Source organism: Rhopalosiphum padi, chromosome 3 (genome assembly GCF_020882245.1).
Source record: "Rhopalosiphum padi isolate XX-2018 chromosome 3, ASM2088224v1, whole genome shotgun sequence".
Lineage (NCBI taxonomy): Eukaryota > Metazoa > Arthropoda > Insecta > Hemiptera > Aphididae > Rhopalosiphum > Rhopalosiphum padi.
This window is the reverse complement of record NC_083599.1, coordinates 64,379,715-64,405,394: the sequence shown is the minus strand read 5'-3', so window position 1 is coordinate 64,405,394 and position 25,680 is coordinate 64,379,715. Positions and strand designations below refer to the sequence as shown.

At 28.8% G+C, this 25,680-nt stretch overlaps 1 protein-coding gene across 1 annotated transcript in view; it reads right to left on the bottom strand.

Moving 5' to 3' along the window:
* LOC132927884 (uncharacterized) overlaps positions 1–25,680 on the bottom strand; it is a 54,570-nt gene that overhangs the window by 3,748 nt on the left and 25,142 nt on the right. The window contains exons 2-21 of the mRNA XM_060992461.1: positions 20,985–21,178; positions 16,826–17,290; positions 15,934–16,072; positions 15,676–15,848; positions 15,392–15,549; positions 15,101–15,326; positions 14,775–14,952; positions 14,543–14,691; positions 14,314–14,480; positions 12,732–12,930; positions 12,505–12,660; positions 11,837–12,007; positions 11,521–11,738; positions 11,287–11,398; positions 10,982–11,221; positions 10,746–10,910; positions 6,480–6,561; positions 6,308–6,383; positions 5,261–5,533; positions 2,403–3,056 (exon numbers count right to left, since the gene is read on the bottom strand). Of these exons, the coding sequence (XP_060848444.1) occupies positions 2,403–3,056; positions 5,261–5,533; positions 6,308–6,383; positions 6,480–6,561; positions 10,746–10,910; positions 10,982–11,221; positions 11,287–11,398; positions 11,521–11,738; positions 11,837–12,007; positions 12,505–12,660; positions 12,732–12,930; positions 14,314–14,480; positions 14,543–14,691; positions 14,775–14,952; positions 15,101–15,326; positions 15,392–15,549; positions 15,676–15,848; positions 15,934–16,072; positions 16,826–17,290; positions 20,985–21,129 (4,146 nt within the window). The 5' untranslated portion in view covers positions 21,130–21,178. The remainder of the gene's footprint in view (positions 1–2,402; positions 3,057–5,260; positions 5,534–6,307; positions 6,384–6,479; positions 6,562–10,745; positions 10,911–10,981; positions 11,222–11,286; positions 11,399–11,520; positions 11,739–11,836; positions 12,008–12,504; positions 12,661–12,731; positions 12,931–14,313; positions 14,481–14,542; positions 14,692–14,774; positions 14,953–15,100; positions 15,327–15,391; positions 15,550–15,675; positions 15,849–15,933; positions 16,073–16,825; positions 17,291–20,984; positions 21,179–25,680) is intronic.

The window sequence follows — 25,680 nt, the reverse complement described above, 5'->3', positions numbered from 1 at the left end:
TCACAACATTAAGTAATTAAGTTTATTAATTATAGTAGACATTAGAGCAGAGTATCGCACAGTAGTGTTGACAATAATAATAATAATATAATAATGTGATGTTTCCCAAAGTTCAAACAATTGTTAATAATTTGTTTCGTGGTAGGTGTAATCCATAGTATTATAGTTTTTCAAGTACTAGCTGTCTTATTTCCACATTACATAATGGGTTGCACATAACTTTTGTACCCCTTCTAACAAAAAACGTGCGGGTACTTGAGACATACCATGTACCAAAATTGAATATTTTCTACAATATAATATATTTATAATAATTGTATAATATACAGTGGACGTAATATCACGTATGTGATTGCTATATGACTCGGGTACATTAGAAACTAAAATATTATTATTATATAAGTGATTATATTGCAATGATCAAAATGAGTACATTATTCTGAACATATTCGGTTAGGTAAATTATGGTTAATAATATTTTGCTTAAGACAACTTTTTCGTTTCATCTATAATCTATATAAATAAATGTGAAAATGGAAATGTTTGTCTCGAATGTCCTCTGAAACTACTCATACGATCTTTTTATTTTTTTATTTAAATGAAAGAGTAGGTACACCCGCAGAACAAGTTTTATACCTATTTCTGATTCTATAAGTTAATGCAAAATATAGTTATTCATTTTTTAAATAATCGGCTAAAACGTAAACAAAAATAATTTTTTTATTCTTGTTACCAATCATTAGTTATTCAAATTTAGGTCACTCAACAAGAAAAAATTATGCTGTTAAATGGTTAAAAAGAAGCAACGCTAGACGGAATAACTATGTAATGTATCACAGTTATGACGGAAATATCATTTATACACCAAATTAGAAAATATTATTTATCCACATTCTACACACGTTACGTTAAATGTTAGCATTAGGCAACCAAATTTAACAGGGATGCATTTTGTACGAGTAACGAAGTGCACGGGGATAGCTATAGTAGCTTATAAAAGTATCTATAAACATATTTATAAATTATAACCAACAGTAAAATTGTATGCATATAATCATTGTATAATCTATATCTACATTGTTTGTAGTTTTTTGATCTACGTAACCGAATTTTGAAATCGTAAAATATAAAGTATGATTATAGAATGGAATGGAGGTGAGCAGTGATCTAGTAAATATGATTTTTGTGTCCACAATAAACGAGTTGTCGTCTAAAAAGTCTAAATCATAATTATAACCTACCTAAAAATCACTGATTTATGTCATTTTTTGAAACGGGAAGTAAATTTTTACTGCCATTATACGTCTATAGTTGGTAAATAATATTATTGCGTAACATACAACAGCCAATTATTATTAACCGGCAACACTATTCCAGTCGAGGAATTTTTAACATTATATAATACGTATTCTCGAAATTTTTACGAATTACGTTTAACAATCTTCTGACATCGATATATGCCGTTGATTTAGTCTTATCGAATGTCTATCATAATTTCTGAGATTTGAGGTCATGGAATAATTCTCCGCACACGTCCTCTTCAAGCGCTAACTGTTGGAGATTGTGGTAGTGGTTAATAAGGGTGTATATGAAATGAGTTCCACCAATAAACAGTTTTAAATTTAATTCTATTCCGCTTTTTTAAGCACGCTTTAATTTAGTCTATATCTTAATACTAACTGAGTCCTGTCAAACTTTTAAAAATATAAAATTTTCCTTTCATTTACTTTTAACAAACGTAAGACAGTTTATAAGAAAAATTATATTTACATAAATAGTTATTAATGTTTTATTTTTGTTAATTTCGGAATACTCAACAACTTTGATAAATGTGTGTAATATACCGTGTTATAAAATTGTTAAAAATAAATAATACATACATTTATTATCTTATATAGGTGAAAACTTCGGCGATAAGCTTTTTACGCGTTTAAGTCATATTTATTTTATTTGTAACAGCTGCAACATTTTTTCTATAATTTCGTTTTCTTTAGTTATGATATCATTTCTTTCAGTTGGATTTGGTTAATGTACTAATGAAAAGTGTTAAATAGTGTTGGTTTATTCCAACTATATTACTATAAAAATTCACAATATACCTATATTCACATAATATATACATTATACATGCAAAATAAAAATAAAATAAATCTATGGATTCGATTGATATAATTTTAGCTTTTCCGTTAATTAGAATATATTTCTTTCATGCCGGATTAATTCAATTAGTTTGTTATTTTTCCCATCGTTCAAGCACGGGACTCAAATGCACCTAGTACGCACCTAGTGGTAGTATATGGGGGGGGGAGGGTAGGACAACGTGTTAATATTGCAATTTAAATATTATAACATTTATAACTTATAAAGCTACCTTCAAGTCATAGCGAAAATTATTCACTCGCCTGTTCGGGGTGTGACCGGTTTTCGTCAATGATAGATTCCACGGCGGGAAATACAAATTCTTTTCCACCGTCAGCGGTGGGCGATGAATTACCACCGCCACACCGACTGAGGTGTTTATCATTTGACTGCCGCTGGTCGCCCACAAAACAGCTTATGACCGCCGTAGGGGCAACAACAACACTGTCGCCACGACTGTCGCCGACCAATCGGTTTTTCGCGACGTCCTGACAGATGTTGCTACCCTGGTAGCCGTTACCACTGGTCCGGTAACCATAACCATTACTCTGGTAACCTTTATCGCTGCTCTGGTAACCTTTACCGCTGCTCTGGTAACCTTTACCGCTGCTCTGGTAACCTTTAGCACTGCTCTGGTAACCTTTGCCGCTACTCTGGTAACCGCTGTTACCGGTGCTTTGGTAACCGTTACCGCTGTGGACGACGACGCTGCTGCCGCATAGTGCCGCCCTCGTATTAGTCGTATTGACGATCTTCGGGACGGGTGTTAACGTTGGCGTAGCTGGCAACGAAAAGAACGGCATGACAGGTTCCGTGGGTTGAATCGCCTCCAGCACTTCTTCTTCGCTTTTTACACTGTTGCCGTCGCTAAGACTCTCGCTCTTCGTTTTTGGCAACGATGACGATGGCATTATGAGCTGTAAAAAGTCAATAACCATATTAAAAATAAGGACGAGTTAATGACCATTTTTTTTTTGTTTTTTTATAATGATTATCCATTGCGTTTACACCCTCTGCCGTGGAAAAACTAAACCTCTCCCGCCTTGCCCAGTTACTATACCCTTTAACTGTTAGAGAATAATTCTATAGAATTCAATTGTCATGCAAAATAATCGAAGGTAAAATTCATCTCGATTGTTCCGGTCCACCAACAAAAACTGTTCAGAAAACAATAATCAAGTACTTATGTTTTTTATCATACGACATACCGTAAAAAAATTGCGATTATAATTAATATATTATATAAAAAACCTCGAAAAATCAATCTGTCTCTTAAAGTAAATTTCGAGTGTACATCGTGTCATTGAATAGATAATAAATGTGTTAAATTTGAGTTCGTTGGTGTATGTGAAAATTGGGATTATGTGTCAGAGCTTACTCGATTTCTATAAGGATATAGTTGATAATATACATATTTATATTGCTGTTAGACGTTAGTTATTTATTTTAGTATTATGTATGTTAAACGTGTATTAAACTTTAACAAAATAATTGATTTTTATAAAATTTTATTATGTAAATTAAATAATAATAATTTTGTTATTAACTTGTGCGATATTTATACAGACACATATCATAAAATAATTGTATAAATAGGATCATTGGAATCTCGTCACAATTTCACTATGCATTGAATGTTATGATAATTGCTACGCAGTTGTAAAAGGTTGTTCTTCTACTATCATGAATAATAAAATGTTGACTAAAATTTAAACTCGTACTGAAAAAAATATGACTGTATTTTCAATATTTCTGATGAATTGCAATAAGCAAAACTTAACTTCTTACAAGGAATCCTTTGTAATAAATAAAAAAAAAAATGTTTTGAAATTTTAACTTAAATGTTTATAAATCGTTCTATAATCACTAACAAATTGAAATTTATTTTATCCTCATTTTTTTTTTTTTTTTTTTATATAAAATGGTACTATATTATTAATATTTTTAATCATCGTAATTCGCACATTGTTGTGTAAAGAAACCTGTGAAATAATTTTAAATTTATAAATAATCAAAATAAAAGTTTAATTTTTATTTTTGTAAGAATAAATATAATAAATACACCTTGGCATGTATAATACGGGTACGTCGTGACATTTACATCCAGAGAGATAATGCTCGAATTTTATACATTCAATGTATATTTACTATTTAGACTAATAAATTGAGGGACATTTATGGAATAATCCTGGATGTTTGTCGATTCGTTTATTTGGACAGCGAGGATTTTGAATATTGTTTCCAACAACAAATGACGTTATCTTGGGGATTTAATCATGTATAGTGAAAAAAACCTATGTATTAAGACGGATTAATTTAAATGACAGATCTAGTAAAGCAAACGTAATTGACCTGCAAATATCCTCTAGTATATATACCAATTATAAATTAAACAAATCCACAACAATAATTAAGTAGAGCTGTCAAATGACAAAAAGCATTTCATCGGTCACATCATGAGATGTTAAAGGTACGTACTACAATGACGTACGGCCAAGTAACCGTGTTATGAGTACAAGTCTATATTGAAATACGGAATCATGATTTTGAAGCGTGTTTAGAATTATGACCACCAAACCATCCCACACTCTTATAGTATAATATTATATAGCCATAATTTGTTGGAAATATATTAGAAAATACATGGATATAATATCTCCAAGTATAATATTGTGGGTAGTAACTATAATAAGTAATAAGTTTTTATCGAATTTTATTCTAAATTTATATTTTACTACCAGGACATAATAATATATTATAACTACATTTTTTGAATTATTCTGATTAACCATGATTTTCATATTTCAATAACTTTTTTTAGAAAAAATCGACAAAAAATATTATGTTATTAAACTTATACAAAAGTAGTATACATATTTTTTTAATAATTTATAACTTGAAAATAATTTTCATAGTTTATTATTGATTTACATTTCAAAATTTTATTTAAGAAAAAAAAAATTTTAATTTCAAAGCGGTTGCTTTGAGATTGAGCATCTGAGCATATTTTGCCAATTATCAGTGCTTAACTGTATTATATAGGGATATTTAACAGTTTATTTCCCGGTGTATTCGATAAAGTCTGGAAGATATCTAGCAATAATAATAATAATGTATTCACTTGATGTTTGCTGGACGAAGAGTCGTCGTCGTCGGCCACCGTAATGGTTGTCGAAGCCGTCGCGGGACTCCACCGGGACGACGGCAGACGCTCGGCACTGGCATTGACGCTGCTGTTTCTGCGGCGATTGGAACCGGACGAATTTCCGTTGTAAAACGCAATAGTGGTGGTGTCAACGTCAGTCGGAGCGTTGTCGTAAATAATGTGACCGTCCTCCACGTAATACTGTTGACCCGAGTCCAATACGTTTTCGCCAAAGTTGTTGTAATGGTCCTGTAGCAGGTTGGCGTGTGATTAGTATAAAATCATAACGATAATTTAACACAATAACGAGAAACTTTCGTGAAACGGCCAACAGAGTTAAAAATACTGTATGAAAAAATAAAGCGTTGATGTGCGAGTTGAATTAGACAAATCATCGCAATACGTATAGACGATGTCTTATCACCACCAGTGGAGCGAAGTATGAACGAAGCGCGTTGTCGAAATGCATAGGTAATTTGGAAGTAAAACGACAGTAATTGTAACGCTGTCGTTGTTTAAATATTACTATGCCTTGGCAAAACTATAATAATTAAGTATACACCGCCCTCATAGTTTGGCTTGTGGTCGCGATATGCCGTGAAAAGCTTTCGAAGGCACTAATTTGCAGGGACCGTATACCATTATAATTATTACCTATACTGCCATAACCATTATTGCTATCGAAATTTTGCCGGGTAAAATATATTTGACGAACCACAAATACGAATTTTGTGAAATACTTCTTAAAGCGGTACAATACCGTTGGTAAATTAGTATAAAGACAAGTAACTATACAAATTTGTGTTAACCGCATCCAACCCGATAATTTTCTTATTTTCTACCTTACGAATTTAAGCAGTTTAAAATTATTCTATAGTAATTATTCAGAGTGAATATGATACAATAGCAATATATTTTATTAGAACGCACGACATAACAAAATAAAAAAGTTGATACAGAGAGTACCTACGTTAACGGAAGTTTCATTACATATAATAATATAAAGTATAGACAAATACTTACAAATTTAAAATTGATGTTCAACGTGGGTGGTAGAACTACTTCTACGTTATGCATCACTTTGTATTTTCTCCAAAGTCTTATGAAAATAAATAAATATACATTATAATAATATTAAAGTTAAACGATACTGAAAACAATATAAAAAAGTATTATTTGGACATATGAAATTTACCTGTTACCCCAGTAAGTGGAAACAGTGGACAAAACGATGAACAAACATGACCATATGACTAAATGAAGCGCTAGAGGAAGACCTAAGGAAAAAACAACAATAACTTAATTATAGAGAAAAATAATATAGTGAAAAAACAATTGGCCGAGATATTATGTTACAACAATATTATAACTCAATATACGTTTACAATACTCACTGCATTATAATGGTACAAGTACAAATAAAAATAAAAACATAAAAACGATTGAATGTAAGTAGTTTGTTAGGTGCATTATAATTTATAATGGTAATAAAATAAATTTAAAACAAGTATATTTATTATATCTTAAGACTTAAATATTATGAATTATGATATTGGTTAATTTTTAATGGGCATTAAATATGTATTATTATAAAAGTTAAAATAATACATATTAAAGAACGAGAAAAAATATCAAATAGAAATTAGTCATTATGACAATGAGTGTTTGGCAAATTATATGACCACTTTTAAGTAAGATACACACTACTACTTAGGGATCTGAGAAACCGACTACTCATATTATGTCTGTTTCGAGATACATTTTGAAATTACGTTTTAGTAAGTAGTAAAGTATTATTAATGTAAATAACTATTTATTTTCTAATGAATTATAATCAAAAAAATATTTTAAAATAAGATTATACAATATTGAAATGGGACAGGAATAGTTCAATACCTATATAAACACTGGTTGTGTTAAATTATATACTAAAAATAATAATAATAATCATTGAGACGACGTTTTATTCGTTTTTAAATATCATAATATGATACATTGATATAATATAGCAGTATTTTATTTACCATTAATATATTTTTTTTAAATAAATTAATTTTGTCATGATTGTAAATAATTAATTTCCAACCCAAACGTGTGTAGTTTAGTATTTACGAAGTGGAGCATGCTTGTGTCCGTTTGTACGTCCCTATTTTTCGATAATTTAGTAGAGATAATTAAGCCACATAATTATATGTTTTATTTTTTGGTATATTTTAAAAGGTCGGAAATAATATAAAATTATAATATAGGTATTATAAAAAATAATATTAGATATTTCTTTTTAGGGTTTGAAATAAGTTATTTTAATGGATTTTAATGTTATTTAGTTGTTTGAACAATTTTATTCTAAGCTAGCAATAACTAGGAAAACACCTACAGCGACAACAGCCTGGCATCTATGCGGCTTTGGAGACGATCCAACAAAAAGTAATAAGTAATTTTGACTTTTTAAATATATTTAAAATGGTAAATATATATATATATATATATATATATATATTATGCGTATACGCGTAATATTTTACATCGTGTAATTGCTTAGTTAATAAATTATAAGTTTATAACACGTATATTTAATTTGATTTGTGTTAATATCAGGATGCATTATATTATATTGCACGTTCGGAGAGTGTATGGTTGTTTGTCTGTTCCTTATTTGTTTATTTTATAATTTTGTTTATCGTGTAGTCTACAATCGAATTTATTTTTAATCTCCTAAATTCTAAAACTGTAAATTTTTATAATGTTGAGTCTGTTTTTCAACCGTCGAGTAAAATTATTATACGTTGAAATAGTATAATAGTTTACCTTACATGGAATTCGTTTTATTAATATTTATATCTAACGTATTAAGTATATTGCGAACTTGGTATTTACTTTTTGTTCACATAAAAGCATTTGAATAATTGTTGCTCTAAATTATAAAAATAAAAAATATATATCTCCATAACTGTGAAAAAATAATACCTACCCTTTCGTTTATTAGGGTACTTTATAATAATGCAGTAAACAGATAAATTGTCTTCAAGCTATAACTTCTAGGGCAATTTAAAATTTGTCGTAAAAACTATTTAGTTGAGGCTGCAGATGATTGAAGACTGGGGCTTAATGTACTTAGAGACAATTAATTTTATATATAAATATAATGTATGTGAAAGCGTTAATATGCAATAATTAATGCACTCGATTAACAACAAATGTGAAAGTACTTAATTTAAATTTAAATAAAATGATATAATTAAACTAGTCATGTATGAAGTCAAAATATTTTGCAGCTTTAAATTATATTTTATTTGTCAATGCTTTTTGTAATTAAAATCTTTTAAATTAACTAAATGAGCAAATTTACACATTATGAAAACAAAAACCAACAACACAACAATTTGTATTGTTCATTTACATTATTATTTCTGTGTCAATCAAATATTAGGAGCTTAAATGTTTTGTTTATAAAATATAAGATTTTAGATTCACGAGTATAGTTTTAAATTTTAATATTTATATTACACGTAGTGACATTTTACATACGTTTTATAGTACAAAAAGGGCCTACTGTCGGAATTACACCGATACATACCACGTAAATTAAATGTAGTGAGTAGCCCTAGGCCAAAGCCGGAAAAAAGTAAGTGCCTTTGCATCTCAACCCAGGTTTATATTATGGGACGAAACTGACTAGCCAGAGTTGGTACTATTATAACAATACACTGAAGCGATGCCCTGCGGAAAATCATGATGTGGATCGGCGACCCAGACCCTATTCTTTTTTCGGACGGTTCACGAAATTAAAACAATATACAACTTTTTTATTAGTGTATCGCGTACTACTATATAGTATATTATATAAATAAAAATAAGTCATCACAACGACCCGTAAAGTTTTTTCATTCGTCCCACGCAACAATATGTATCTATTTTTAGATGTATAAAATTAAATAAATTATCGCCTTGTAATAAAATTGGTACATTTATTAATAAAGAGGCCACTACTGTATAATAATTAAGCTACTGTGAAGATATTACGAGTAATTATTATTTATTGTATAATATTGTATTTTTTGGTTATATTATAATTAATTTAATAATATTATAATTATTATTATATTCACAATATGCAATGTATAATAATAATTACTTAATAACCAGAAAAATGATTAAATTTATTTTTATTGAAAATGGAACTTTATTTCAAGTATAATTCGAAGTTAGATTATTTTAAGTTGTAACTGGTTTCAGAGGAATTTAATCATTGTACAACGAAATAATGACAAATATAAAAAGTTTCATTATCAAAGAAAGTGATGGTTCACGTAAGCTAAGTCCACTTTGGATGGTTGATTTATTGCTATTAACAATTTTTAACATACTTATTTACTATGAAATATTATACTTTTGCAAATTTAATTTAAAATTCATAATGATTAGAATTGGTATAGTTGTTTTTAATAAGTGAAACACCTATCTACCAAATTTTCTGATTACAAAACGTACAATTCGAAAAAAAAATATAAATTGCTTATAACATTTAAGTACTAGATCACTATTAGGAAGTAATAGCAACTGTTACAAGGGACCTCGAATTAAACTTTCAAATTTAAAGTAAGAATTTTAAATAACAAAATTACTTAATTTTGCAATTTTTTCAATTTTGATGAATGTCGTCAAGATTCCGATTTAAAACGTTTATAATAAATATTACTATGACCATGTATTATAGTTTTTAATTTATACATGAACTACTTATATCGAATCCAAGAATTACTAGAAAAAGTGTCTTCAGAAAAAATAAACAAATGATAACATCTTAAACATAAAATCAATATATTTATCGTTCTGCTCGAATCTAAAAATGTTGGAACACTTATAAAAATAAATGCTTAAAAAAAATCTATTTAGGTACCAATTACGAAACTACCAATAGTAAAAACAATTGCTGTAAAATCAATAACTTCTTCTGAACATGTATCGTTCAAATAGACATTAACAAAAGGAAAAAAGAAATTCAATAATGAGAGTAATTTTATTTTTTCAAACTTAATGGTGGACGTTTTGAATCAGTCAATGTTTCCGGAACTAAACTGTACGTTTTATATATAATTTATTTAGCGTTTAGAATAAATGTTTGTTAAACAATATTACTTTATTTTAAGTTTCGATGGTTTGTGTCTTTGAGAATATTTGTTAACTATTTTATATTTTACAATCTTGTATTCAGCTATAAGATACCTATTCTCAAATATTATAAAATACATAAACTTTATTTATTTTAAGATTTATGATTTTGAAATATATACCTACATGTTATTATTGCCAATATCATAATGTTAAAATAATTGATATTTACTCAAATGTTGGTTTTTATACATTTTTATAAATAAGCACATTATATTTTTAATAATTCATTAAATATTATCGTATGAAATTTGAAATATATTAAAAGAAATTGTTCATTGAAAATTACCTGGCAACACACAATTGACCGACCCAGGAGTCGACCATTGACCATAATATGGCGTATGAGGATCGAGTGGATTGTTATTCACAGCTCTTACAGCAAATGAAAACGTTTGTTGACCCCTATCTTGTTCATTATTACAATCGGGAACAGGCACACGGAATACGTTTGCTAGGTGAATAATAAAAAAAAAATTATTAAATTCTATTAAAAAACCTAAAATCCAGTATAATGATATTTACAATTGCTGCGGTAGTAGTAATTGTTAGGATTTTCTTGTATTTGAGTGGAAGCTAAAGCGGTGGGCGAAGACGAACCGCCATTTGTAGTAGTTTGTTGTGAATTTGTGGGCCCACTATGATGCGCTACAATTAATTCATAATAATCCACCGGACCAGCCGGTTTCACGGGTTTTTGCCAAGACACAGCTACCCTAGTGCTGTTTTCGTAATTTAATGTTGGTTGAGGAACCCTTCCTGGCACTATATATAAATATGTATGTATAACATTGAATCGTATTGATATGATTTTAAAGTTTTTAACTCACATCCTACAGCTGTTCGCACTTTTATAGGAAGTGAGCGCTCTGAACAAACTGTTGTGCATGCTGTAATGGTAATTGTATAGCTTCTATAACTCTCAAGGTGTTCTAGACGACACTAAACATACAATTTATTTTATTTTATTATTTTTATTATTAAATACTTTTTTTAATTTTTTTCTTAAAATGTTATGAAAAATAAATATTGACATGTTTTTAGATATAAATAAAAATGCTAACCTTTGTGTCATGAACTGTAACACGACGTTGTTCATTTATGACCTGTTGTTCGTCGAATGAATCAATCAAATCCTGTTGCTGTAATACATCGTCCAAATAATAATAAATATGATAGTAACGGACAATACCATTCGTGAATTTAGGAGGCGACCACTGAAGAGAGACGGTCGTATTGGTCAGACTCGTGACATTTATAATAAGGTTTTGAATATCGGGCGCTAAGTATTAAACATCATTAATTAATAAATATGAACACAATTATTCTGATAGTAAAAATTGAATTAGAACTAATAATATGCCAAATACACAAATATACCTCCTTCTAAAGTGGTGTTGAGCAAAGGATCGCTATGCAACCCTTCGCCATGTTTAGTGATCAATGCAATGGTAACCATATATGTAGTATATGATTTGAGATCCGTAATGCTTGCTATTCCTCTGCTATCTTGTGCCATCTCACCACTAACAGTCTTATTTAACATAGGTTCTAAAATATAATTTACAAATAAAATAATAATTAATTTCACATCTTATATTACGTAATAATATAACTTTATTATAGAATTATTATTCTAAAAGTTTAAATTTAAATTTAATTCAATAATTATACAATATACGAGTACATGAACCAGATATTAAATTCATATAAAAATTAAATATATCATACTATCTATAGAATAGTATTCATTGAAATAATAAGTATTTTCAAGACAAAACTTTATATTTCATAATCAATATTATTAACTAATTAGATATATATTTTCATAGTTGAATTTTAGTGAGATATTTTCACTTCCTACTACAATTATTTAAATATTTTCTTTTATTACTGTAGAAATAAGAGTTTAATGACGACAATTTTACTTTAGGTTATATTTAAATACTTCGAAATATATTCATAATGATTTTCTTTCTACCGACTAATAATACATAACCAGAACAAATATTATAAATAAGATAAATAAATATTATAATAATGTTTACCTTTACACGCAGAATTATTTATGGATACTACAGGACAGTAAAATATACGAAATCCTAGAACTGCGCCTATTCTGTCAGAGCAGTCGAGTTTCCATCTCAATTCCATAGATGTCGAGCCAATCATATTTACCCAAACGTTTTTTATTTTTCCAACGACTAATTAAAAAAAAAAATGTATAAATACAGTATAAAAATCTATAAATTAAAAAAACTATTAATGTTTATACTTTTATTATGTAGTACTGTACATGATGCCCATACCATCCCACTACTAGTATAAGTGGGTTGATAAACATTAGTAACACCAGTCTTTGGTGTGCTTTGACTGTTAGCGCTTATGGCAAATTGATAAATTTTCATATGATCTGATACAGTAATATTATAGCAAGATTCTGAACTTGGTATATGCATCCAATTCATATAGCCCTGTACATAAAAATCACAATTGATGACAATTATAAAATATACATATTATTTTTTTGGGGGGGAAGGGGGGGTCTTATGTTCAAAAATTGGAAGTAGTTAAAAGTTGTTAATTTTTTTGCTTTATAACTCAACTAGTTCAAGTGTCTATTAAAATAACTTTAGTTAAGTTAAAATCATGTTAATGATTTTTTATAACTGTGATTAAAACAATTATTTACTTGTTGTTTTATTTAATCACGCTGTATATGTACACAGATTTTAAATAAAATGAGAAAATTAATGTTATTCATTGATTTAAACGTGTAATGCCTAAACCTCTTTAGCTGCTAATATGCATATGTCGATATAAATGTATACCTAAGTAGAATGTATTTTTAACAAAATGTTTCGTATTATTTAAAAAAATCGATTTTTGTAACTTGGGTGGTAATTTAAAAAAGAATTAATCAACTTATTTTTAATTGTGTTAAGTTAAGAGGATGTCAGGGCACTATTTGTTTTTTCTCTTTGACCCGTGCGAAATATGGAAAATTTGTGTTCAGAGAACCAGCTTTTTCTTGTAAGCTTATTAATATTTAAGTGAACTGACATATTATAATAAAACTTAAAGTTAATAATATTATATATATTATATTCATATTTTGGATGTTTACGATAATTCAATTTTTCTGCATTTTTAAATTGTAATATTTTATATACTCCTAACTTCCGGATATAAAAATTGAATTATAGTAAAAAAGTCAACGTATAGACACAGATAATTTCCTTATCTTAAAGTTAGATAATAGTTCGATTAACGCTAATATTTAAGTTAACAACACCATATTGGTTCTATTGAACACCAATTCACTAGGTCGTGTATGAGTCACAGAAAAAACAAAGTGCTCTGTCATCCTCTTAATACTTTTTTTCACAATTAACTTTTAACTTCTAGAGTAAAATAGGTATATTGTTTGTTTGCCATCAACTTATAACTCAATGTTGACTAACTTAATTAACTAAAGTCAATAAACAATACATGTTAATATACTTAGATTATTTACGTTCAGCTTACTAAAATTATTGTTTTATGATTATTTATTTGTTTTTATAAATAAACGAATTATATAAAACCCATTAGCAAGATGACGAAATAATGTGAGTATACAAATTTTAACTTAACTTAATAAAAGTAGGTATCAATGTAAATTGACTTATACATATATGGGAATAAAAAAAAAAGGTGTAATATTTGTAAGTTTGTAAAATAATATATAATAGCATAAAATAAAGTATAGAATGGTAGTATAAAGGAAATAACAAATACAATAATTGTATTATTATCAAATAGCATTCGAATATGACGTGACCCATTCCCATAAATATTTAATAAATTGTACATACATTACACTGGTATGGACGGTCCTTATCATTTTCACACCAAAATATAGTATAATCATTAACTTGATTAGTTGCTAATGATTTTTGACTACTAGCATTTTTCCACGAAAGTTCAAATACACCTCGTTCATCAAATGCCATTTTTGTAAACGATAACGGTTCGTCAAGTTCTAATAACACAGTCAACATTAAAACTTACTCAAACAATTTTAAATTACATTTGTGTACTTACTGTCTGATTCGTTGGGAACAAAAATTGTTGAATACTCGGTTGATAAACCTTCTTTATTTGATGAATACACAGTAAAATTGTACCCAATGTCGGTATTGAGTCCTTCAAACTTGGCATAATTCTTATATGTTTCGTTACTGCGGTGAATACTGTATTGTGAAATAAGTTTAAATTCAAAAATTAATTCAGTAATAAATTAAAATAAATAAGTAGATTGAAAAATAGTACTAACAGGGTTTTATTATCTGAAGTTGTGGTAGTATAGTAAGCACGATACTCAAATGATTCACCGCATTTCTCGTTGTCATCAATATTCTGCCAATAAATGAACACGTCTCTTTTGGATTTATCGACAGGTGACGTTACACACTCAAAACTTCCTACATCAGTTCGAGGAGGTCTTCTAGGTACTATAGGCATTATTAAAATATTATGATATTAATTAAATCATATTATTGAAGGAAAAAATAGATATTATTTAAATGATTAAGTTTAATCGAATTTATTATCATATTGTGCAAAATACGCGTAACGATATAGATATATAAATTAACTTACTCGAAGGCTTGGTTTTCAAAGTTATACAGCCAGGAGGAGACCATTTGTCCTCCCCACGAGCAACTGAAGAACGTACATAGATTCGAAAATCGTAATGCGTGAACGGGTATTTTAAATCGGTTACATTAAAATAATAATAGTCAGTGTCACGTTCTCGACAATTTGAATAAGAATTGGTGTGATTGGACGTTGATGACGAATTACAAACGTCACTTACATTTACAGACTGCGAAAAATAAATGTTACCATAGTATAATTGTTATTTTTATTGGAAAATGCACGAGCACTTACATGCCAATGTTCAGGATTGGAATCCCATTGAGACTTATATTCGATCTTATGAATTAGTTCTCGAGGAAAGGCTGTCATTGTGCCTACGGACCACCTTAGCATGGCACTAGATTGAGTTTTATCTACCACTGTAATATTAATAGGGCTTGCGGGGATAACTAAATCAAACATAAAAACATTTTTTTTTAATAAATATATACAGTTATTATTTTAACGTACAATTTTAACAGAACACATTTGTATTTCATAGTTAAATAAAATGTAAGCAGTATTATGTAATATACCATTGGCATAATGATGAAAACGAATAGTTGTAGTCGAGTTTCCCAATATGTTATCACCAATTAGTGTAAAATAATAATATTCGTATGGTTGTCTATATATTGGTGTAGTAGAGAAATCCCAATAACAAGTATTATCTCTGGAATCTGAATCCTTAGGACAATTTATAATAGTTCTAAAAAAAAAAAAGATTCTTTATAATATAGGACAAAATAGTTTAGTTATTAACCCTAACTATATAAATTACTATTATACATTACCTGCCCCCAGCACGACCAGGTAATCTGAAGAATAACTTGTATGATGTTTTAATTGGGTTCTCTGGTTTGGTCCAATTACATGTCAAACTTACCCAATTATCAGATATACAAGAAAAATTTGTAATTATAGCCGGCTTATCTAAAAAAACAATATATTTAAAATATTAAAATAATTATTATATCTGTATAGGTAGTATTTATTATATTATACATATTTATTCACTATATATATAACCAATGGTAGTAGGTACGTGTATAATTTACACAAATATATAAATTATAAGAACTAAAATTTAAAAAAATAAGATTTTAAAGGATATATAACCTCGCCGTATGTTTAGTGTGTATAACAAATATTTAAAAACTCTTAAAATAAAACAATGTACTTGAAAATAGCGAAGTGTTTAGCTTATATTAATAATGCTAATAATCCACTTAACTCGAGAAAAACAAAATTAAGATTAATAATTAGAGTTAAATAATCAATCAAAGAAGACATATCAGTCTCGACTAATGATAAGAAAATAACAGTTTGAACGATTGCACTTCAACTACGATAAAACAGTAAAATATTTGTATTTATTGCAGTACTTAAACAATAAACTTGAACTGCAATATTTCATCCTGAGCTGAAAGTTTATTTAAATAATCGGTGTATTTAATATTATTATTATAACTGCCATCTCGTCCGATAAATTTTAATCCCGAGCAATTTTTAAACATTAAAAACGCTGTCGGAATTTTGATTGAAATTCATATGAAATTAATTTTCGCAATGGAACACACGTACACACGTATTATACAGTTTTTTTTACGGTTTACAACGATTTTTATTAGTAATAATTACTAAAATACTATTCATATTAAAAAAAAAAAAAACCCGAGAACTCACATCCGACGGCAACGCTGTTGAGGCACACCCCGACCTCGGATGCTTGCGATACCAGCGAAGGGGGTCCACTGGTTTCCAAACTCGTCGGTGGCTGGGTGGGAAACGTCGGCGAATCGTTAGACTGCGTGGATAACTGTGCATCGCTGCTATTATCGTAGTCGTGATTAGGACGCAGTTGTTCGTCAAGTAACAGCGTGCAATAATAGGTATCTCGGCCAGCCGGCGGATCGGATATGTGCAGTTGAGCCGCCGTTGAATTGATAATTGTCATGTACTGTCTGGACACGCGTTCGGCGTTCTTGTAGAACATGATCCGCTGACTCGGCGTAGTAGCTTCACCGCCGTCAGCGGTGTCATTCCGAAACAGGTTTCGCACTTTTTCATTATCGGGATCTAAAACGCACGTGATTTCCAAGGGGACTCCGGTGCCGTATTCAATGACAATGTCGCCTCTCGGAACGGTTACTAAAATTATCAACACCACATTGTGATTAACACGCACACACACACTACTTAAGAATAAAGGCATTTAATGGATAGGTGGATCTGAATATTGGTTTCGTCGATAATCGAGCAAAACATACTAAATTAAAAAATGTAAATTATATTTTCTAATTACAAATTGTCTTTGTAGATAAAATATAATATACAAAGAAAAGCATTTATAATAAGTTTTTATTTATTTAATAAAAAATAATAATAGTCGCAAATAATTACACATTAATAATAAGTATGTATATTAAAATTAATTTTAAGATAATACGTATTTCTATATTAAATACCCGACTACTAATTCAATAAAATGCCAAGATTATAATAAGTTTAAAAACGCTTGAAATGTATTTAGAAATATTTTTTCGGCTACAACTCGTCATATCACCCGTTAGGTGTGCATGCGCATAGCGTAAATATGCTAACTATATTGCACTATTGCAGAACTACAATTGGTAATGTCTAATGGATATGCATACTAAATTTAAAATATTACTTTTTTCCTGGTATACAATATATTATAATTATAATTTATCACGGTCGGCAACACTTTTGGGGACGCTCGTTTTTGGCCCTCAGTTTACGTAATAATTAAAATGCTATATCTTATTTCAATTATTTGGTTGGCTATTTTTTTCTTCTTTAAAATACTCTAAATTATCGAAACCGTAAGAAATGACAAAATTTTGCGCTAATTTATAAAAAAAACCTATAATATATATTATATATTAATATAATAATCAGTAATAATAGTTTAGGTAAGTAACGGGATAATAAAAATATTATGGTGTCGAAATAACCTTTTTTCTTACGTCCATAATAATTCAAAATAAAAATGAACATGCTACAGATCAACAATTATAAAAAATAAGACGAGACTAACAAAACGTATTTATGATGCACGTTTTAAATAGGTATAGTACACGATTTTAACGAGTTTCTGGACCTATGTATGCACCTATAGGTTTCCGAGTGAGTTTTGTAGTTTATTCATAATCATTTACAGACAAAATATATTGGTGTCAGCATCGTGAATTTGACCGGAAGCAAAAGATAAATAAGTTAATATTAATGTTTGGCGTTTATCAATCATCCTTATTAATTATAAAAGCTAAAATGATGTAGACCATTCGAAGTCGTTGTTGCGCGCAGTAGTATTCGCAATTCGTAGAACTGCGAGTGTCAAGCAGAGCGTGCTGACCAGCACACTCAATATCCGGACAAAACAGTTCCGAAAAAAAAATCTCTTGTAAACCATCCACATCCCAAGTGACATACTTAATGACGAAGAGTCTTCACTGTTTTTGAAATTGGCGTTTCTAATTATTTCAATTTCGTGATGTCCACGGTGTTATTTTTTTATTATTATGATCATTCGAGCAATTCGACCACGCCAAAATTCAAACAAAGAGAACCTCGTCATGCTATCTGCAGCAGGTTAGAAACGTTATAAAATATATTGTACAATAATAATATTGTAGTGTTAAAATTAGAATAAAAATAATTAGTGTCATACGCCAAAGTAGTAAAAATAAGCCATTAGTCCAGCCAGTTGGTCGCGTTTAAATGGTGCTGTCAAGTACTACGTATTAGATGTTTTAGTTTGCAATAAACTACAAAAGCTAATGGTTTCAATATTTTTTTAAACATTTTTTTTATCCGAGGTTCTGGCTATAGTGCAGTCGTAGTCGGACACACGACGTTGTCACTTTTACAAGCACCAATAAGAAGAAGATATTTTTCTCACGCAGTTGCACTATAGTAAAACAAACAAAATAACTAAACGTAAGGAATCAACCGATTCGATATCTGAAAATTATCTAAAATCATAATACAGGCAAAAATCTGTTGAAATTATTCGTCGATAAATAAAATTTAAAGAAATGTGATGTATCAGTATAATATAATATTATAGTACAATAAAGTACCATCGAGTATAAATAGTGCAAACATATTTTATAGCTACTAATTTATACTCAATTTCTACGTTAATAATATGATGAGTGATGACATTAAAACAATTTTAGATACTTGTATTTTTAAGGTAAATAAAATAACTAGAACCATCAGTAAGAAATCGCGTATCCATATTTAAATTAAAACTGTTTTAACGTTACCATTTAAAAATTTAATATTAATGAGTTAATATCAACTAAAATATTGTGAATTACTTATTACAAAAAACAGCAGTGTGTCACATTATTTTAGTTATTAATTATTACTTATCATCTAGTATTATATACTACGATAAATCTCAATATGTGTCTTTGAGATACTGCATTCCCCTAGGGATTTGATTTAAAAAAATCACATGTTGTATAATATTTACTTAGTATAATATTAATAAAAGGCCTATTTTGTTTTCAGTATTTTTATTTTTACAACATTGGTATAAAAAAATGTTATATTTTTATTTTTGGTTATATTTAGTACAGATATTTTATAGTTTTACATTATATGACTAACTAATGTAGGTAATATTTTATGATAATAGTTTTTGTTAGTGTTGGTAAATCAATATTAAAACATTTAAAACAATGAAGATGCTGAAGATTACAAAATGTATGTGAGTAATTATACTATTGGATTGTCCTAAATTAAAAAGCAACACCTATCTCCTTAAAAGTTGAATAAAATCAAAATTAATTGATTTATTACAAAAAATGAAATATTAAAACGGCTGTCTTTTCTCTCATTCAAGAGGTATAATATTTTAAATGGCGCCGATAAAAAATATTGAGAACAATTTGTAATGAATGCAAAAAATAAAGCTCACTAAAAAAAAAAAAAAATCAATATTTTCAACTCTTTTACTTTTGCATTGCTAAGCACATAAAAAATATACCGTATTGAACAATTTAAATACACATGTATACATTTTGTACATAATACACCTTGTAAGTTAAGGTACTAAATTAAATTATATAGAAATAAAAGATTTTGAAGTTCATTTTTAGGTTATGGCTGACTTATAAGTCACCTCTATATGATTAGATAAGAAGTATCAGTTACAATATTTGTACATTAAATGAATCTATAGACGGGGTCAGATATCTAGTATATTTTATAGTAGTATACATCAATAGTGTCGTGTTTTAATTAACAAGTGATTTATTTTTTAATTAATTTATTATGTTACATTTAGTGAAGGCTGTTGAACAATACATTGCAACTTTAAACTTTAATATTTTCAATATTAGCGGCTAAATGCACTGTCGAAATTCGAACTACGATTTATAATTCTATACCTACATTATATTATATAAAAAAATGAAATGATATACATTATAAATTATTATTTTTTTAAGTTTAAATCCTTTACATTTTATATGAATTTCAAAGCGCGATATGTATATTCTTATTTAAGTACAATATTGTTATATTTTTTTTATGGATTTTTATTTTATTTTTACGATTTTTATATAATTAGATGAAGCGTTGTTAATTAAGAGTTAAATTTGGTATCTTGCCAAGAGAAACCGGCGCTACAGTAATATAATAGGTACACTTCACATAGCTGAGAATATTACGAATAACAGTAGACGAAGATACCATAATTTGTCAGATAATATTATAGTTTTGCATTGCAATTAATAGTGTTATAATATAACCATTATTTACTAAGATATTTAACAACTAAATGTTTAAAAGCAATTCGTATTCTTACCTCCAGCTGATTTAATACCCGGGCCACAGGTTATCGAAGTGTACGCCAAATTGACTAATAATGACACCGACATCAATGTTATCCATGGCGGTCTCGGTGGCCACCAACTGTGTCGGTGACTTCTTATGTATTGTCGTTCCCCCATGTTTACATCTCCATTGCCATAAACGTATTGTTGCGTTCAATATTATAACCTGTAATAAATAACAAATGGAATTAAAAAAAAAAAAAAAATCGACGTTTTATAATATTCGAGCTATAGCTGCATAGAGCGAAATGTTTACGAAATACAAAGGCATTTCCAATATTTATATTAAATACATTTACGAATCAATGAGTTAATAATAGCCAACAACCCACTCAATAATTTAAAAACGTCTACTGTGTTTATGTATATATGTATAAATATATACAAAATATCCACGAGGACCATCAATTTCATTTTAATCATAAAGCATTTACTTCAAACATCCTTCCACGGAGTTGCGTCTAAACACAATATATGTACATGTATATATGTACAATATAATATATATACGTTAAATAGTTGGATGAGAAATGTTATTATGTAAATAATCCTTTAGCCTTTTAGATTTACCAATATACAAAGCAAGTTAAATTTCCGCATGGTTTGTTAAATTAATTCATAGCTATGTTAATTAATAACTATATTCCCACATTTCTGCAATAACTGATTATCTTTTAATTATCTACCTTTGAAATATTACACGTTTCTAGACATAATTTCAACATAACTTTTGGGCTGAGATTCAATTTTTGTTTTTAATTGTTATACCTAATATAGTTTATTAATTATTATGTAATTTCAAAAATAGAAATAATAAAGTACTTCAACTATAATATCTATTATAATATAGGTGTATAATTTTATAATGGATGTCCGAATTTTTGTGAAGGATCAACGTCACACAGACGTTAAAACTCCATTGTTGTCGTAAAAAGTTCTCGTCATGTATTTAAGTTTAATGAATCGCATAGTATAGTTGACTACCATTATGACTTTCAAAAGTTATCACGGAGGATTTATCACGAAGTAGTAAAAACATAACAAACGGCATAGTTGTAAAAACGTAATCAAAGCGACAAGCTTGTGGAAACGGCACTATTGTAGTTTTGGTATTAATAATTATACGGTGCTCGTGAATGTTCTGTACAAATATATCGGGTACTGTATTTTATGATTTCGATGCCTCATAGTTTGACATTTATTTGCTATTGACAATAAATTAATCCATACCTATACTTAGTGGAAGTTGTGAAAATCCAATCCAATTAAAAAGATATATATATTTATATATACGTCGTAAGCTACTACAATACACCCGGAAATCAATCACGTCAGTTTGGAGTATATACCTACTTGGTTCGTGTAAACTACCACTCGTAAAATTATCATTGATTTTTTTTTCTTTAGTAACAATTAAATCATATCCTCAGTCCTCACCAAAATAAGTAGGTAGTGACTTTTTTGATGGTAACAACTTATACAAAGAACGATAATAATTCAAAATCAAGTATTCAATATAAGGTCACTAATCAGTCCGGCTATAACGCTCAATGTGCACGCACGTAGTTGCTTATGAGTTCCGTTATCGCGTTTGCCGTCCGATAATATGGCAGACAAAGTCCACGACACCGGTGGCGGTCCACTCCAAACGTCTATGCCTAACAAACGTAATCTTTCTAATTCGTCAATTTCTCCAAAAGTTGCCGATAAAAAACCAAAAATATTCGTTACACCTAATCGGTTTGCTGCTCTGTACTCCGAGGATTCTAGTGACACCGTATTTATCACATCCACCAACAGTGCATCAGCTTGTAACGAAAAACCGGGTCCTGCAAATCAAAGTATCGAGCAGCCAACGCTCGATGTACTAGACGTCACGCCACGGGCTCCACCGTTTTACATCTCCAACATCTCAAATTTCTCCGCCTTCACAAATGTGCTAACAAAGATAACTGGTCCTAACGCATTTACCTGTAAGTCCACTAAATCATACCTAATCGTTTATCCCAGGGGTGTACATAACTACAATACTATTTTGACTCATCTCAAGGATACTGATTCTAGTTTCCATACCTTTCAAGCTCACGTTAATCGCTCATTCAGAGTCGCAATACGAAATCTCCACCATTCCACATTGTGTTCGGAAATTTCTCTGGCTTTGTCGGAGGAAGGACATTCGGTGAAACAAGTCATTAATGTCAAAAATAAAAATAAATGCGGTCTCCCATTATTTTTTGTTGATTTAAATCGTCAGAATAACAACAATGATATCTTTAATATTACTTCGCTACTTAATACCAAAGTTATAATCGAGAAACCTCATTTGTCCCGTCGTGGTCCACCACAGTGCCACAATTGTCAAGCCTATGGCCATACCGATAACTACTGTCAACATGAATCTAGATGCGTCAAATGCGGTGGAGACCATCGCTCCGAGGACTGTATCAAGGATCGAGCTAGTCCAGCCAAATGCGCGCTCTGTTCTGAGGTTCACACGGCCAACTACAAAGGATGCCGTGTTTATCAATCCGTTATCAAAAAACGCACTAAAGTGCTCACAAGAGTCTTGCCAGTCTCAGATAAGCCCCCGTCCATTCACACCCGACGCAAAGGAGTACCTAGGACTTATGCAGAAGCAACTGTGGGCAATTCAAATAATTTAAACTCTGAACCTATTTCCAATATTATATCCCAATTTATTACGCAACTTAATTCCCTCTTTACTCCATTGATTTCTCTTTTATCCTCTCTATTAAACACATTACTTTCTAAGAATACCTTATCTCCTTAATTGCAAACTTCGCGAAATCATAAATATCTAAACTGTTGTTATTAAATATTCTGTGATTATGTTACTTTAATCTTAATTGGATACGAAATCATTTTCTACCGTCTATCATTATTTGTATTAATCAGATTTATTATTATCATGTTTAATATTATTAATTTAATTGTATACTGTAATTGTCGAACTATAATAGCTGTAGCTGAAAGTTCTAAATAAAAAAAAAAAAAAAAAAAAAAGGTCACTAATCTATAAATACTATTGCGCCACTAAAAAAAAGCGTAATATTATAAGTTCACAGAGTTAATGATTTTCACTTTTCAATAACATTAACATAATTTTATTCAATTAATATTTTGCTTATTATCCTAAGGTCGACTGTACCGATACACTTTCAATTACAAACAAATGAATCCATGTTCAAAATGACAAACTAAATCATTTCATGGACGTAAATATCTATAATTGCACTACGCCCATCCATATGACATTGTGTTATATTAATTTTCATAATTATATATAATTTTTACGGAATTTACAATTGACCTTTTAACGTGTGGATAAAAGAACGACTGTGCCTTATTAGTTATTAACTAGTAATTATGTTACAGTGGATTTTCTTTTGTTTTATTAAATGAACAGTGATAATATTACAACAAAAACAAATAACTATTCATTTCAAGCTTGCTATTCTTTTTTTTTTTTTTTGATTTACTATTGGTATTGTGATTATTTTTCATTAACTTGGCAAAATGCTAAGTCTTGGAATTAACGTGTACTAATAACTAATATAATAGTCAATTAGAAACTATCAAGTACCTATCAACTGCACTATGTTATTTTGTATTCGCGCGTACATAATATACACCTTCCCGAGTACACGTGTCTTAAATATTTATGGGTTGGCTTAATATATCGCATGCTAGGCTCAGAAATGTGTTTACCTAAAACGTTATTTATTGTTTATAATATCCACATTAAAAACCAGATAAAGAAATAGCATTTTGTTTTAGTTTCAAAAAAAAAGTTTATACAATACAAATAAAAAGAAACGGGATCAAATTGAGAAACGATCCGGAATACCTAACAATGCAATTTTTATTCAAAAATTTATCGAAACATTTATAGAAATAAGTTTATATATATTACCATACTTACGAGTATATTATGAAATTTAAAAATATTACATAACATAAAAAGTCATTTTGAAAGTTTTCAAAATATAAGTTTAGTTTAAATATAATATAAATTATGATGAACATTTCACAACAAATTAAATAAGATATATTGATTTCAATATTTGCTATACAACAAAATAATAAGCTCGCCTACATTAAACTGGTAAATAGTATTTGAATTTCATTACATTGCGGTGTCAAAATCAATCCCTGTTGATAAATGAATAAAAATATAACTAAGAAAACAGAATAAAGAACTTATAAGAAATAACCGTAATAATAATCATTCATTTATATATTAATGTTCTTTTTTCATATACAAAAATATATACATATAGAGGCAAACTTTCGTGCTCCCATCAATTGGTTTATTACATATATTATCTATACAAGGAAATTATTAAAATAGTACCTATTTTTCCGAAAATGCTAACTCTTTATCGCTATTTATTTATTCTTAAAACTCATATAATACTGTATACGTGTTAGATATGAACACAAATCAATATAAATGATAACATATTTTAATAAAGTATTATTATTAATAATGTATAATTTATTATTATTAATGTTATTACTTATGTAGTGGTACCTAGTATCCATGTAATATTCTATTAAAATTTAATACATTACTATAACACTAATATAATATTATACAATGACAATAATAAAACTTTTAGCATTGTACAGATAATAACGTGCTTA